Genomic DNA, 15,532 nt, shown 5'->3' with positions numbered 1-15,532 from the left:
GTTTTCCAAATGACCTACATCTTTTTCACAGCAGATTTTTCATAGCTACTTTTAGAAATCCACAACCGAACCAAACAGGGAAGCATCTAATGATGGAGTCTTCCTCCGTTTTTCCTATGATGTGTCGAACACCCATTGATTTCTTTTTCCTCTGGTTTTGAATCCTTAGTTTTGCACTTCTATTCCTTTGTCATTCCTATGGTTCCCTCGATTCCTACGTTTTCCATTCATTTGAACCAAAAAAGGCCTTACTCTGGACGAACTCTTGTTTCTTCTCTACATCCACACCACTCTTCAATATTCTCTTTGATCCTGTATATTCCCTTCAGATTCACATAATTTCTTTCTTTCACTGCTGGAGCTAGTGTGGGTAGCTTGTAAAGGTCCGGACCATGGGTCCGGACACTTTTTAACATCCAAAGCAGTCATCTAAATGTCTGTGGACCAGTTCGCATGTTCTTTTTTTTACAAACCAGAAGTAGACTTGAAGGAACTTTGTGGGAGTCCAGACATCATGTGGGAGCCCGCCTGGCCCACTGTCAGTTGGATCATATGTCCTCACAATCCATGTGCTTTGTCCTCTAGGTGTGCCCGGCCCACCTTTGTTGTTAATTTGATGCCTATTTAAGAGATAGAGTTGGATGGCAGGCTCCCCTATAGTGTCCGGGCACGTGGTCCGCGAACACACAGTTTGTCATTTTTAGGAGATGGCATTGGAGATGAACTAAGGCCAACTCCAATGCGCAATCCCAAACGGACAACTGTTTTGTCTTGATTATGTCTGTTTGTGTCAGGCAAAGGGGCGGTGTCCGACCTCTTGTGGTTGCGTAGCCAGTGTGCCCAACGCGGCCGACGCATTTAGTCCACCCGGCCGGCCGACGGCCAAATGTAAAAAAATAACTAAGAAACATTGCATATAGTTTATACAACCAAATAAATCACATGGTACCATAACAATAAATAGTTTCACAACCGAATAAAATCACAAACTTTAGAGCCAAATTTGAATTGTCATGAATACATCAAAAGAAAATGAACCAATACATCTATTGATTGTCAATGTGAGTCCACATGTGTTCAACCAAGTCATTGGATTTGCATATGAGTTTGCCAATCATGCATTTCATGATGAAATTTGGTGAGCTGTTCATACATTATCGGTTCATGGTGCTCAGGCACAATATTTTCAGCCTAAAATTGGAACTCTTGGTCGTAGATGTTGTCATCATGCTCATCATCCATGATCATATTGTGCATTATCACACAGGCAGTCATCACCCCCCAAAGCTTCTCGGTGCTCCATGTTAGTGTAGGGTGTCGAGCGATAGTTCATCGAGATTGAAGCACACCAAAAGAACACTCCACATCCTTCCTAGCACTCTCTTGTGCCTAGGAAAATATCTGTTTCTTCTCTCCTTCGGATTGGATATTGTCTTCACAGGAGTTGACCACTAAGGCTAAATACAATCAACTAGGTAGTATCACTTGTTGTACTGGTGGTCATTGATCTCAAAGTTGACCTCTGAGCAGTGGCCTTCCGCAAGCATTGCAAACAATGGAGAACGCTGAAGCACGTTGATGTCATTGTGAGAACCAGCCATGCCAAAAAAAAGAGTGCCAAATTCAAAGATCATGTGAAGCCACTGCTTCTAGTATGACAGTGCAACCTTTCACATGCCCCTTGTACTACCCCTGCCAAGCAAATGGACAGTTCTCGGAAAGTCCTTTCTCAGCCCGAGGTCAAATGAGCATCAAATGAGCTCAAAAGTAGCATTTTCAGAGCATCGATTTTGTTTTTTTTTTGTCACGCCTTCCACGAACGTGATCTGAAGGTGAAATTATTCAAGCGGTTAGAACATTTGTCAAAGTTTACCACAAAAAAAATCAGAATTTTTTGAACATTTTTAAAATGTTTTTCGATTTTACTGTTCACTCGAGCTCATTTGAGCTCGAGTGTAGATACTACCAAGCATTCCTGGAAAGCCTCCATCTGCATTGATCGCCAACAACCGGGTTGTATCTGTGGCACTTGACTCTCTCAGATACTCAGGGCCAAACACTACCGCCTCGGCCTTGCAGAACATGTATATTGATGCGAGACATGATGCAAGCATACACTTTCGATAAGAGGAGAAGTCAACCATACCAAGGGCATTCTCCTTGCACTTAAAGTAATTATCATATGCTATCACTCCCTCCCGAATACGAGTGAACACATGCCTCGCCATTCGGAAGCGGTGCCGAAAAAGATGGGGTTTGAAGAGGGGGTTGCTCTCAAAGTAATCGGCGAAGAGCATGCAATGACCGCTCTCTCTATTGCGGTTCAACGCTGGAGCATGACCCAAGATTGATCCCCTGAACCTCGGTCACTGCCTAGCAATGTGGTCATTGACGACCAATGCAGCAACCACAAGCTCCTCATCATCCGACGACAAACCATCCGAATGAACAAATGAAGTTGTTGAAAAAGTACTCGCCCCCACTATCCATGGTACCTTGCGAGCAAAGTGTCGAACACCTTGTGGTCATGGTGGAGAAGCGGTCGGAGAAGAGCACCACGACCTCCCCGCACAGGCAACAGGCCTGTAGAAGTGGAGACGAGGGCGACTGGCGACCAGGAAGACGGTGTTGGTGCCGATGGGCGGCGCCGGCGGCCGTGGTTTCTCTAGTACCGGCAGCGGCGAAAAAGGCCACAAGCGCCGGCAAGAACTCCTTCGAAAAAGTGGCGGGCGGGTGCGGGGCCGGGGGGATTGTGTCGATGCTGGGGGTTGGTGGGTGGCAGGCCTGGGCAGCAAGGAAGCGGCCAGGAAATGGGTGGCAGCGGCTACGGCGGGCGGGAGAGGTGTAGGGGGAGGCGTATGTTTCACCGACAGACAGGGCAGGGGAGGACAAAGAGAGCGCCCTAGTGTGCCAGCTTTGTGTCCCACGGACTCAAAACGTACCCAAGTTTGGGCCTGAAATGGATCGCGGACACAGAAAACAGACGACCATTCTTTTGAGTCGCTGCGTTGTGCCGCGACTTGTGTCCGTTTTGACCCACACGAACAGGGACGGACGAAATGCGTTGGAGTTGGCCTAAGTAGCTAGTGCACAAAATTAGTAAAAGGAGCATTTGTTAGAACAAAGCTATTAAGTTTGCCCTTTGTAAAAAGTGAAGAAAATGAAATAAACTTGGGAGGAATTTTCGAAAACCATTATTGGCTCTTATCAAGAAAGATTAGTGGGTGAGGTGTGGTTACGTTCCGAAGATTCACCACTTCTGTGTGCGGATCACGCGTGAATGAACGAGGTATACAAAGGAAGTAGTAGACAAAGTTTCTTTAAAAAAGAAAAAGCCAAGGGCATGCAGACCCGAGCGCCAAAGGCCGTGGCTCTTGAGCAGAAAGAGCGTGTTCTCTTTTAATAGCAATCCATATATAAGGTGAGCCTAAAGACTGTTAACCCACGAACAATCGCAGTGAGCAGCACTTCACCCTTCAGTATGCCTGGAGTAAACTGTGCACGCGGCACCAAGGAAGAAGGAGCATTTGAAGGCGCAACGAGAAGTAAGCATCTACGAAAACCGTACTTTTTTCATGTTTCCAGTTAACCTGAATCTGACAGGTTCGTCCTTCCATTTGCGCAGGGGCTGCCGGCCGATGGCCCAAAATTTTTGTCACCTTGGCAATGATTGTCTTATTTGTCAGGGCTGTGCATGGAGCGGAGATCGCATGGGAGCACGATGCGGTCCGTTCACATCACACGGGGTTTCTGGGTACCACCCACACGCAGCTGATCGAAAGTGTCGAAGAGGACTACCGCAGGAAAATCGGCGACGTCAGCGACCTCATGGCTCCGCAGAGGGGGTATCACGACAAAAAAACAGTTCAACCGGCGACGTGGCTCAAACCCACATTGAAGGGCCGGGGGGACGACAAGGTGACCTTATGGCTCTGTAATGACGATTTGTATCTTCTCGCCTTCAACACTACCAGCAACCTGCACACGGCAAAAGGGTACGACGCCTTATTCACAGAGCCTTTCCTCCCTCTCCCCTTTGGTTCATCGTACAAAGAGCTAATGGGACACACTGCGCCCAATGGAGATCAAAAGAATGCCCATCTGCTTCTTGTTAGTGTTCCACTTGGTAGGGAATCACTGCTAGATGCCATCCATGTACTTAGCAACTACGACCCTGTTAACACTCCCAAGCATGAAGTTCAGCTAGCAATGGCCAAGATTACACTAATGGGACCGGAATCCTTAAGATTCCATCCCGTACGCAATGCGTACATTTTGGAGTGGGAAAGCGAAGAATCATACCTGACCTTGGAGCAGGCAAAATATTTGGTCAACTGGTCTTCGCTTAGTACATTACTGGTGCAATGGGAAGATAGTGGCAGAAAAACATGGCCAAGCTCCAAGGTCGCTAAAAGCTTGGGCGCTGAATTTGGTATAAAATCTGGGGAGAGCGCGCTCGGAGTGATTGACCTGGTGCTGCGACCACGTTAAGAAGATTATGTATGGTCCTCGCTGTACTTTAAATGATAGTAGTAGTATGTTTGCTGATGTAATAGAAAGTGGGACAATTATGTAATGGGAATTGTAATTTGTAAGAGAGATCGAATATATTTATGCAGAGTTTGGCGTCCTTATACTAGGTTCTTCTTTTTTTGCTTTTCTACTCCCTCTATTTCTAAATATAAGTCTTTTTAGTGATTTCAATATAGACTACATACGAAGCAAAATGAGTGAACCTACACTCTAAACTACATCTATATACATCCGTATGTAGTTCATGTTGAAATCTCTAAAAAGAAAACTTGTATTTAGGAGCGGAGGGAGAATTTTGGATAGAATGGACTTACTTGTCGCTGTGACCAAACTAAATTATCACCTCCAAAACACACTTTAACCTTTCGCTTTTCTCCTTCCCTTTTCCTTTTGCCGTTGTTTCATCTTTCTCTTGCCATTTTTGAAAAATATATAGTAGTAATGACAAGTCCTAGACACGACACACAATATGAGATGATTGCGCAATTGCCAACTCAAGCAAATCAAGCATGATGCATGAAATAAATTCACGCCCAGATTGAAGCTGTTTCGAATTCCTTCACTCCTAATCCATCACCACTCTGGATAAAGCATTACCGAAAAAGCTGGAGAAAGCATTAAACATGCTCCCCAGCAAACATCAACGACACAACAAACTAACACAGCTGAGGAATCTCAAGTTTGAATGGTGTAATCAACACAACCTTGCGTCTCAAACAACTCCAATACAAAACGAGCACCCAACAAAGCATCATTGCTACGGCATACAAGACCTCAATGCATCCCAAACAAATAAACATAGGAAGAAGAGATATGTAGCTTCTTTTCACAGGGATACATACAGCATAAGTGACATAACAGAACAGGGGAGAGCAGGGGCTGCTAGTTGGTGTCGTTAAAGCCATCGCCAAAGCCGTACCCATTGTAGTCGCCATTGCCTTCGGAAGGTCACCGGAGCTCGTCGTCGCTCCAAGCCATGCGAGGCCGAGGCGGCCGTCCTGCTGCATCAAGCACAGCTGCCTGTTTCAGCTTCTTCCTGGCAGAGCATGCAAACATGGCAGAATATGAAGAATCGAATACTCTATGCATGACAGAGGAAATACTCTCAACAAACAGTGTAAACAATCATCATATGGACCAAACCAGAATATGGAAAAACAAGAGCTATGTTCTCCCCTTGTCATCTAGTAGGTTCTCCACAATGATTTTCTTGATATTGAGCATTTGACAAACATTTATATAACATGAAAACAAGGGCAGAATGGCACTGTTGAGACATCTAAGATTATTTAGCAAAACCTAAGCAAACAGTTGCAATTCCCACATTCTGGCATTGAACATAGATGATATAACCATGACACCCAGTTTAACATAGCCTAACCATTCACAAACCAAAGCCATGATCATGATTACTAACAGAGAGCAAACTGAACGTGTCAACGGTAACAACATCACACCAACAACTAGCAAGTAAACTACCCCTGTTCCTAAATATAAGACGTAACTGCAAAAACATCCTATATTTAGGAACAGAGGGAGTAGCATTCACCGTGCAGTCAGATTCGCACATGGAGGAGCAATTTAGAGAACAAGATCGTCACAGTAACAAGACAGGATCATTGTACTTTATCCAAACAAAATTGCAAACTAATCGTCTTAGTCCGCTGCCAAGTAACTGAAGATACTTGTAATTGAATACCCAGCCAAATCACTGGATGAGCAAAGCATCGCACATGCATCTACTCACAATTGGTGACTCACCTGAACCAAGGACGAGGCGGCCACCACTGCCGCGGTTACACATGCATAGGACTGCTGGATAAGAGCTTGGTACATGTGGCGTGTATCAACCTCCTTCCTTCCCAGCCTGTAACTTCCCAGGTTTTTTCCACCTTTAGCTATCATCCCCAAAAAACGCACTCAGGTCTCTCTCTAATCAACACAGACACAAACACAAATCAGAGAGGCGCATGCTGACAAAATATACAAGCGAGAAAGGTCCTTGGCCCTGACCATCTGTTCACGGTAGATAAACACTACACACCACTTGGTAGTTTGAGCTACGACAATATTGACCAAACCAAATTTAAAAGCAAGAGCTATGTTCTGGACTATCATAACTTAGAAGTCATCGTGTCATCATGAGTATGAGTATGAACCACACTAAACCTATACATTAGCGTCTCCAAAGGGACAAGCATACGAACACATAGTCAGCCTTCACACAAACTGAGAACAACCATAGGAACATCAGCGGACTAAATCTACAAGTCTACACCCTAGACCCTAGACAGTAGCATGCCAATATCCTAAATGATTATCAAACCGCAACAAACAAGATCACAACATTGCGGTGCCCAGAATACCACAACCACAGACAACATGACCACACAACCAAACCATAAATCATTGGCTTGGCCAGCACCACAATCGGACACGACTGAATGGCCAGACCATCTCAGGGCAGGGGTAGAGGGAGAGGAGACCAGGGACTCACAAAAAACAAGGAAGGGGGCGACAACCACCGCCGAACGGCTGTCATCGCGCTGAGAGGAAAGCCAAGCCAGTGGGCCAGTTGGAGGTAGTCCGTCGAGCCATCGTAGACGGACATGGATGTTTGCATGCCTATAACAAAGAAAGAAATGTCATTTAGAACGGTATGGTTGGTTTTAACATGCTGTGCAGCAGGCTATAATTAACATAATGTGCTCTGAAAAAAACCTTGCTAATGGTACAAAAGAAGCGTTCATGTTTTCGTTGGCAAAATCCTGGTAATGTATAATGAGAACTTGAAGGTTGTCTGCAACTCAAACAGTCTCAGTTCATTTGCTAACGCTATTTTGCTTTGTATAAAGTAATTTTAATATTTTGTTGTCTGCCACAACAACACAGCTGAGTAGCTACCAGAGAGCTCCCTTTGGTTGGGTCTCTTTACATGGTAAACCTACTGACCTCACGTCTGTGTTGAGATCTTGTATAGTATCATGTGCAAAGCAAACAAAATTATAGAGCTAAACACAATGATACAGTGTGGAATGAGATGCATCACAGTGCATTTTTCCATCAAATGTTATACATGGCCATCAAGGCATCATTGTTCCAAAACCTAAATAGCCGTGCCTCGATGACCACGTGCCCAGAGAAAGGGTAAGAAGGAGAGAGGTCTCACCTTTGATGTTTGTAGCCATCGGTGACAGTGGTGAGCTGGACGAATACAGCAAGACTGAGCCGAACCTACATGGCCGGCGGCCACACGCGCCTTTGAGATGAAAACACAGTAGACGAAGCAGATGCTTGATAACAAGTAGGGTGATGATGCCAACTAAGTCATGCCAATCAAGCGACTTCCCCTGATGAAAAAATTACACAAGATGTAAAAAATACTACATTAGACAATCTCAAACTGTATGTTTGTAAGCAACAAAAACTACTCAAAATTGTTCAGAAGCTAAGGAACTTGTCCTCAACTTGAATCTTGAAGTTCAGAAGGTTTAAACTAAACAAACATCACTAGATACACACAAGTAAACTAAACAGTGCAACATCGGTCATCCATACAGAGAGAATAGGCATCCCAATCGCCTTGGCGTAGAATTTAGCATGGCTCGATGTTACATTACCCAATCTCGAGTTCAGAAGTATGCAAGCAACAGAAACTGCTCAAAAATGTTCAGCTGAGGAACTTGTCCTCAACTTGAATCTTGAAGTTCAGAAGTTTTTAACTAGATTAAATTGAGGATCAAAAACTACTCAAATCTGTTGAGATGTCCGTGGTGGCGTGGTGTGACTCAGTGGCTTACCCCCTCCGTTTGCTAGCGCAATGGCCATGATGGCGGCCGACGCCATGACCCATGAGAGAGCGATTCCACATGAACCCCAAGAAATTGAGGAACTAGCTCTCCTGCCACGCACACATCAGAAAGAAAGAAAGGTCAACCCCAGCTTCAGTTCAGAAAGAGAGGAATTTGAGGAGCTCGCAGGAACACTTTGAAGATCTTATTATGGTAATAAATCAATTTCAGTTGCATGATAACACACATATGAATGAACATCTATCAGTTTCAAATCCTGAACAGTCACATTCACTAATAAACTTCTACAACAAATTCCTTCAATTGGCACAACAATTTTGCAGGAGCCTAGTATATATGCACAGTGAACAGTCATCAGATGCATGGGAAAAAAAATCCTAGATAGAACATTACTACCCTAGTACATGTAAATAATTGGGTTACCAATTTAACAAGAGCAGTTCCAATGGATAAACTCAAAAAAGCAATGCCCTTATTACCGGTGAAGAGCTTGAAGCCTGTTGGCACGCTCCGGCACTGTGGTATCTAGAGCACGTCCACCTTCTCCATGTAGAGCCCCGGATCGATGATGACCGGCTTCGCCCTCTGAAACCTACACCCACAGATTCACAATGACATAAGTGTCCATTAAGCCACGGCGCACGAAAAATTGGAGTTCAGGCCTAGGAAACACCTACTCCTTCCATCGGATGTTGCTGGTGTGGTCAATGAAGTTGAGATCACGCGGCAGCTTGGAGAAGACATGGATCAGATCTGCGGCAAGCAAGATCACAAGGTCAAAATAACCGGTACCAGCGGACGAGATACTGGGTCTGTGCCTGGGCCCCAAGTCTACGTGTCCCACAAATATAGTAAGCACTTCATGTGAACGATCAACATCTGTAATCAGTTGGGAGCCATGGCAAGTGAAACTAAGCGATGGTGTGTAAGATGCACTGATATGTTGTTTGTGAAGTATGAACTTCCTGGCATGTCCAAATTAGAGTGCCATCCCAATTATCAAGAAGGATCACTGTCCAGGAGAATATAAATCAACTTCTTTAGCAAAGTTCCAAATGTTTTTATTTTTGGTTCAGAACATGAATGACTCACTGGCTTACCCCTCCGTTGAGAAGGAAGTTGCTCTCCTGCCACCCACACATGATGCATGCATTCAAAATGAAACAAAGAGAAAGCCCAGGTCCAGGTTGAGGTTCAGTTAAGCGTCCATGAGTGGCAGGAACGCAAAGTTCAGGTAACAGAAATATAGCTAGCTAGAGTAGGAGCAAAACCAAGCCTGTATCTCCTGGAGCTTGCTTGCTGGGGCGACCGAAGATTTGGAGGCGGAGGAAGCAGGATCTCAAAATCCCCTCCACCTCCGTGTTCTAGTCCACAATCTCATACAGACGCTCCTCCCCAGTCACCGTGTTCAGCTGCACAAAAGCAAAAGCAAAACCAAGGTTCAGACTTCAGACAATGGATTCGTCAGATTGCTTTAGAGACTCCTTTTGAGAGGAGCAAGTTCAGTACTGCTAGTGCTAGTGCTTACTCAGTGGATGATGCTGCTGCCCTTGTTGCTGTTCCAGCAAAAGCACTCCAAAGCTGTAGTGTACACATATGATTTATCAGTTGAATGCCCGTTTTGCAGGCACTCTGAACAGAAAAGTTATAACGACTCTTCTTATTAGATTACAAGAAAAGGTAAGCTACTTATTTATTGTTCAGAACTAGTCAAATTTCTCAACAATAAGCTACACAGCAATTCTCTGGTGTGGAAGGAAGGAATTTACAGGAATTAACAAGACATCTTTCCCTCAAAAAAATGCATACACATTTGAACAAGAAATGCATTGTGATGCAGGCTAGCATCGAGAGAGAGAGAGAGAGACAAAGAACGAGTACCTGGTGCTAGGTACCCGCCATGACAGTGGGCACATGGGTCTCATTGTCCACCACCAGCCTTGCGAGGCCAGAACCAGACACGCACGACTCCAAGCATCTGTCCAGTAGGGATGTTGCTGGCTTTGATGTCCTGGTGGAGGGCGATCCCCGGTGAGCAATCATGGTGCAAATATGCTGGCCCTAGAGCAGAGCAACCAAAGTCCTGCCAATTTATGAGCCAATTTATAACACAAGTCGACAACTCCATCCTCAACTGTAATTGCATATGCAGCAAACAAGATTGGTATTTTGTTGTTGTTGTTGTTGTTCAGAACTATAGATGCCCGTTGAGAAGGAAGTTGCTCTCCTGCCACCCACACATGGCACATGCATCAATCAAAAGGATTGAGGTTCAGTTAAGTGTCCATGAGGAGGTTGCAGTTGCAGGTAACAGCAATGTAGCTAGCTACAGGAGGAGCAAAAGCAAACATGTTTCTCCTGCAGCATAGCAGAGAGGGTATGTTTGTGTTGTTCTCCTGCAAGAAGTTGGGAGCAACACCAAACTGAAGGACACGGAAAGAATGCAAGGACGAGCTCGGATGCTACAATTTCTAGACCAACACGTGGGAACAGAACTGAACCGAAACTGGAGGGATGAGAGGACAGGAGAAGAGAAGAGATCCGAGGAGGTGGCGGTGCTTACCCCTGCAATGGCGATGAGGACCCCAGGAACTTGTCCTCCTCCTCGGGCTTGCTTCATGGGGCTGAGGATTTGAAGGCGCCTGGTCGGCGGTCCTCGTCGTAGCTGCACCGCATCGTCACCCGAGCAGAACCGCGCGGAGGAAGGCGGCAAGGCTGGGGAGGAGCCGCCCTCTGCCGTGCGCGTCGAGCTGCACGACGGTGCCGCGGCGGATGATTCATCACCGGAGAGCGCGAGGTCGCAGAGCTGCCCGGCGAACATCCGTCGGTCCGGTGCCCGTCGACATTGATTGAGGTTCGTGTCCCCCATTCGCCGACGGCATCGCCGGAGTGGTGGTGCGGATCTGACCTCGCCGGCGCCATCGCCTGTAGGTTGGAGTGCTGGTGCGGCTCTGCGGCGATAGGATGGATGGAGCGGAGAAGCGAGGTTGGGGGAGCGAAGGGGGAGGGGCTGATCCTCCGGCCAAGGGAGAGAAGGTGGGTGGGTGAGACGGCGGTGGCCGGTGGTGGGGCGGCAGCGATGTGCAGAGGAATCGGGAGAGGCAGGAGAAGAAACAGAGTGGGTCTGGGCCGGGTTCGGGTTGGGGTTGGGGGGTCTAAGAGCAACTCCAGCACACCCTGTAAAACAAGCAGACCCGCAAAATTCCGGTGAGTATGCGAACTCGGTCCAATTTTTCGGTCAGAACAGAGCCCGCACATTCGCCGGCCCGCAAAATTTTTTGCCGCAGCCCGGAAACCGCACGCCCCGACCGCTATAACTGCGGTTTCGCGACTCGTTTGCGGGTCCAAACCCTATCCCTCGCCACCGCCGAGCCACGCGATTCCCCTTCCCCTTTCCACATTTCTCGCCGCCGGTGACCACCCGCCCCGCCTCCAGCCGCTATGTGGGGCCGAATGTGGAGCTCCGGACGCGGCTCCGGCAGCAGATCCACCGGCGGAAGGGACCCGGAGCGCGAGCGGCGCGTCTGGTCCGACGGCGCGAGGAAGCGCGGGGCCCGGAAGTGGACCAACCGCAGCCTGTCGCCGCCGGCGAGCTTCCAGCAAAGCGAGACGGAGGAGTACGACTGCCGGCGTGCGTCCTTCTCCTCCGCGAGGTCCTCGTACGCCGGGAGCTCCTCCTCCGGCGCGGGCCTTCTCCCCGTGAAGAGGGAGTGGTCCGAGGACGAGGAGGAGTCGGAGGAGCCGAACGCATTCGCCTTTGTCCCCGTGAAGAAGGAGCCCGCTCCGCTCGGCCGCCGCGGAGTCATCGGGCCGGAAGACTACATCGCCGACGTCGACGCCGTTGCGGCCGCCATCGCCGAGCGGAGCGTGCGCGAGGAGGTGGAGCGCCGGTGCCCCGCCGAGGAGCTCGAAGATCTCTAGTGCCGGCAGGCGGTCGCCGCCAACCTCGCCGCCAAGGAGAAGGCCGAGGAGTGGCGCCGCATCCGCGCGGAGCAGGCGGCGAAGTACATCGACATGTGCAGCTCCGCACGAGGAGGATTGAGCGTCCTTCTCCTCCACGGCGTCGTCCATTTGCTGCGACCTCGCCGCCAAAAGATCCGAACCCCCTCTAGTTAGTAACGTAGTATGTAGTATAACTATGCTTGTAGTTTGTTGACCATGTGATGACCTATGTTTGTGCAATTTCACCCGCGAAAAATGTTTTTTTTCAAATTATGCAGGTTTATATACGGTTTTTGTTCGGCCGCGCTAGTTTTCAACCCGCAAACGCGATCTTCGTGGAACCGCAAACGCGTTTTGCGGGTCAAATTTTTGCGGGGTCTGCTAGAGTTGCTCTTAGCACACCCCGTAAAACGCCGCCCCGCATAAGGCTTTTGCAGTTCGCGGAAAAATGCCTTTGCGGGCTGGCGCAGGTGAGGTCAAACTTAGACCCCACAAAATGGACCCGTAAAAAAGGATATTCGGTGAATATGCTCTTTTATGGGTCGGCTACACGGGGTCTGCTCGGACGCCGTCGCGTCGATCGCAAACCGAAGATGCCCAATTATCGAATTTGACATTGATTTCGACAAATGAGTTCAAATTCAAACAATATAACACAGTTCACACGCAAAATAAAAGCTTAGTTTTGTAGGACAAACGCAAAAGGGCGTCTTGCAAAAGTGACGACCACGTCCGGCATCATCTTCGATCTTCACTCCGCACCGTCGAGTCCATCGAGGTCATCACAACCACCGAGTCCACCTCCGGCACCGAAATCATCGGTTGGTGCACTGAACGCATCGACGACATTGGTTCCAAACCCCATTGAGAAAACATCTATGCCTTCTTTCCTTGCGCTTGCTCATACGCACCCTCATCTATCTTCTCCAATTCTTCTTCACCACCGTGATCATCCACGCCGCCCTCTGTTTCATTGCAATCGAATGCAGAGAACGGGGCTTGATTGATGGCAACGGCATTGGTGTCCAACAAGTTCACGAATTCGGCAATGGCATTATTCGAACCACACTATAATGAGCGACAACAAGTCACGAGTTACCGTAATGGCGAAAAGCAAAGAAAATGAAGGGACCGATGTCGGTGTCAAAACCGGCGGATCTCGGGTAGGGGGTCCTGAACTGTGCATCTAGGATCGATTATAACAGGAGACGGGGGACACGATGTTTACCCAGGTTCGGGCCCTCTCTATGGAGGTAATACCCTACTTCTTGCTTGTTTGATCTTGATGAATATGAGTGTTACAAGAGTTGATCTACCACGAGATCGTAATGGATAAAACCCTAGAGGCCTAGCCTGTATGACTATGGTCATGAGTATCCGCCTATCCGGACTACGCCCTCCGGTTTATATAGACACCGGGGGGATCTAGGGTTTACATAGAGTCGGTTACATAAGAAGGAATCTTCATAATTGGTCGCCAAGCTTGCCTTCCACGTGAAGTAGAGTCCAATCTGGACACAGGTACAGTCTTCGGCCTTCATGTCTTCACAGCCCATCAGTCCGGCCCAATGGATAATAGGCCGGACGCCCGAGGACCCCTTAGCCCGGGACTCCCTCGGTAGCCCCTAAACCTGGCTTCAATGGCGAGGAGTCCGGCGTGCAGATATGTCTTCGACATTGCAAGGCGGGTTCCCTTTTTTTGAACTCCAAGATAGTCTTCGGATGCGATGATTGTATCTGGACCTGTAACGCATACCACACACAACCGCAGAGAGAATATAATATTTGCACGAGTCTAATCTGCTGCAGCTTTTTACAACATGACATCACGTCTGTCCGTCATTATTTCGAACCGTTTTTCATCTGCCACCCCACATTTCGAGACGCAGTTGTTATTGGCACGTCCTGTCGAAGCAGAGATCGTGTCTCCTTATTGCGGGATCCTCATCAATGCGGGCATGGGTAACCCAACCGTGCCGTTTACACAGCCCCTGGGAATAGGCGAGCTTTTAGGGCGAGTGGGGAGGCGCTTGATATTCGCCGCCTTCATAAGGGGGTAAGGATCCCCTTTTTTCACCTACGCCCTTTCTCTCTCCTCTACCCATCCATTCTCAAGCTCTAGCGCCTAAGCTCTAGCTTTCTCCGTCAAAAAAGCACTCCAGCCATGTCCGGATCTGGAGCTGGAGGCAAGTGGATGGCCTCTTCCGTCAAGAAGAAGGACATCAAGGAGCTCTGGGAGGCAGGATACCTGGCCAAGGAGATTGCTCATCGGCTCCCGGCCAAGGGACAGATCGTCCCTACCCTAGAGCCCTGTGAGAGGGTTGTGTTTCTCACACACTTCATCCGCGGACTGGGATTCCCTCTACACCCGTTCGTCCGTGGGCTGATGTTTTACTACGGGCTGGACTTCCATGATCTAGCCCCCAACTCTATCGTCAACATCTCGGCATTTATTGTCGTGTGCGAGGCTTTTCTCCGCATCCCACCTCACTTTGGCCTATGGCTGAAGACCTTCAATGTGAAGCCGAAGGTAGTGAGCAGCCAACAAGCAGAGTGCGGAGGCGCCATGGTGGGCAAGATGCCCAATGTCGTCTGGCTCGAAGGCTCCTTCATGGAGACGGTGAAGGGGTGGCAATCGGGGTGGTTCTACATCACCGAGCCATGCGACACCAACTGGGCGGCGGCCCCCGAATTCCGATCCAGAGCTCCGATGCGGCTCACCTCCTGGTAGGAGAAGGGCCTGACCTGAGGTTCTTCGGACGAGCTGACTGGGCTCCAGACATGCGTCTGGAACATGATGACCAAGAAAATCAAGCTCGTCGACGTGATCCAGGTTATGCTTTTTCGCCGGATCCTACTGTGCCAACACCGGACTTGGCATTTGTGGGAGTTTGATCCGGCCAAACACCAGATGCTACTAGAGTTCTTCGACACGATGAACGAAGACATCTGGAAAGTGCTCTTCAAGGCCGGTGAGACACCACCGCCCACGACAAAGGATCGCGGGCTTAGCTTAAAACGCCAGGATAATTCGGTAGGTTCTTTCATGTTTTCAAGGTGTACCCTTTACTGGCATATTTTGAAGGAAAGGTCTAAGAATTCCTATTAATGTTTCCAGGCCTGGATAGAGACAGCGGAGCGGATTAACTGTCCGGCTCCGCTACCCGAAGACCAAGAATTCCCACTTCTGACGAAGATGTTGTTTCCGGCACCTTATGAGGTGCCGGAGAAGACGGCCAAGAAAG

The 15,532-nt window shown here is 48.4% G+C and overlaps 1 protein-coding gene and 1 long non-coding RNA gene across 10 annotated transcripts; one reads left to right on the top strand and one right to left on the bottom strand.

Annotated features, from left to right (window-relative positions):
• Nucleotides 1-3,481: 3,481 nt before the first annotated feature.
• On the top strand, nt 3,482-4,697 carry LOC125537281 (60 kDa jasmonate-induced protein-like). The gene is made up of 2 exons (XM_048700579.2): nt 3,482-3,545; nt 3,626-4,697. Exons 1-2 carry the CDS (start codon nt 3,482-3,484, stop codon nt 4,489-4,491), a joined length of 930 nt encoding a protein of 309 aa, XP_048556536.2. The 3' UTR covers nt 4,492-4,697.
• A 506-nt stretch (nt 4,698-5,203) lies between these two features.
• Nucleotides 5,204-11,487, bottom strand: LOC125524876 (uncharacterized). Of its 9 annotated transcripts, none has more exons than XR_007291048.2 (11): nt 10,909-11,487; nt 10,227-10,428; nt 9,874-9,926; nt 9,438-9,757; nt 9,019-9,098; nt 8,825-8,937; nt 8,334-8,434; nt 7,703-7,883; nt 7,031-7,158; nt 6,295-6,465; nt 5,204-5,569 (listed from the first exon to the last, which is right to left on the bottom strand). It is a non-coding gene; the product is annotated as an uncharacterized LOC125524876 (long non-coding RNA). The 9 variants fall into 9 exon arrangements; XR_007291031.2 differs by having other exon boundaries at nt 9,023-9,098; XR_007291047.2 differs by having other exon boundaries at nt 9,446-9,757.
• Between the last annotated feature and the right edge of the window lie 4,045 nt (nt 11,488-15,532).

This window comes from Triticum urartu, chromosome 1A (assembly GCF_056163025.1).
Source record: "Triticum urartu cultivar PI428250 chromosome 1A, HENAU_Tu73, whole genome shotgun sequence".
In the NCBI taxonomy this organism is placed as follows: domain Eukaryota; kingdom Viridiplantae; phylum Streptophyta; class Magnoliopsida; order Poales; family Poaceae; genus Triticum; species Triticum urartu.
This window is presented reverse-complemented; position numbering and strand designations above follow the sequence as displayed.

Bases quoted from the DNA above. Each gene is read 5' to 3' on its own strand.
- LOC125537281 (XM_048700579.2), top strand. From the start codon at position 3,482: ATGCCTGGAGTAAACTGTGCACGCGGCACCAAGGAAGAAGGAGCATTT. The intron at 3,546-3,625 runs GTAAGCATCTAC...CCATTTGCGCAG, and splicing joins ATTTGAAGGCGCAACGAGAA to GGGCTGCCGGCCGATGGCCC.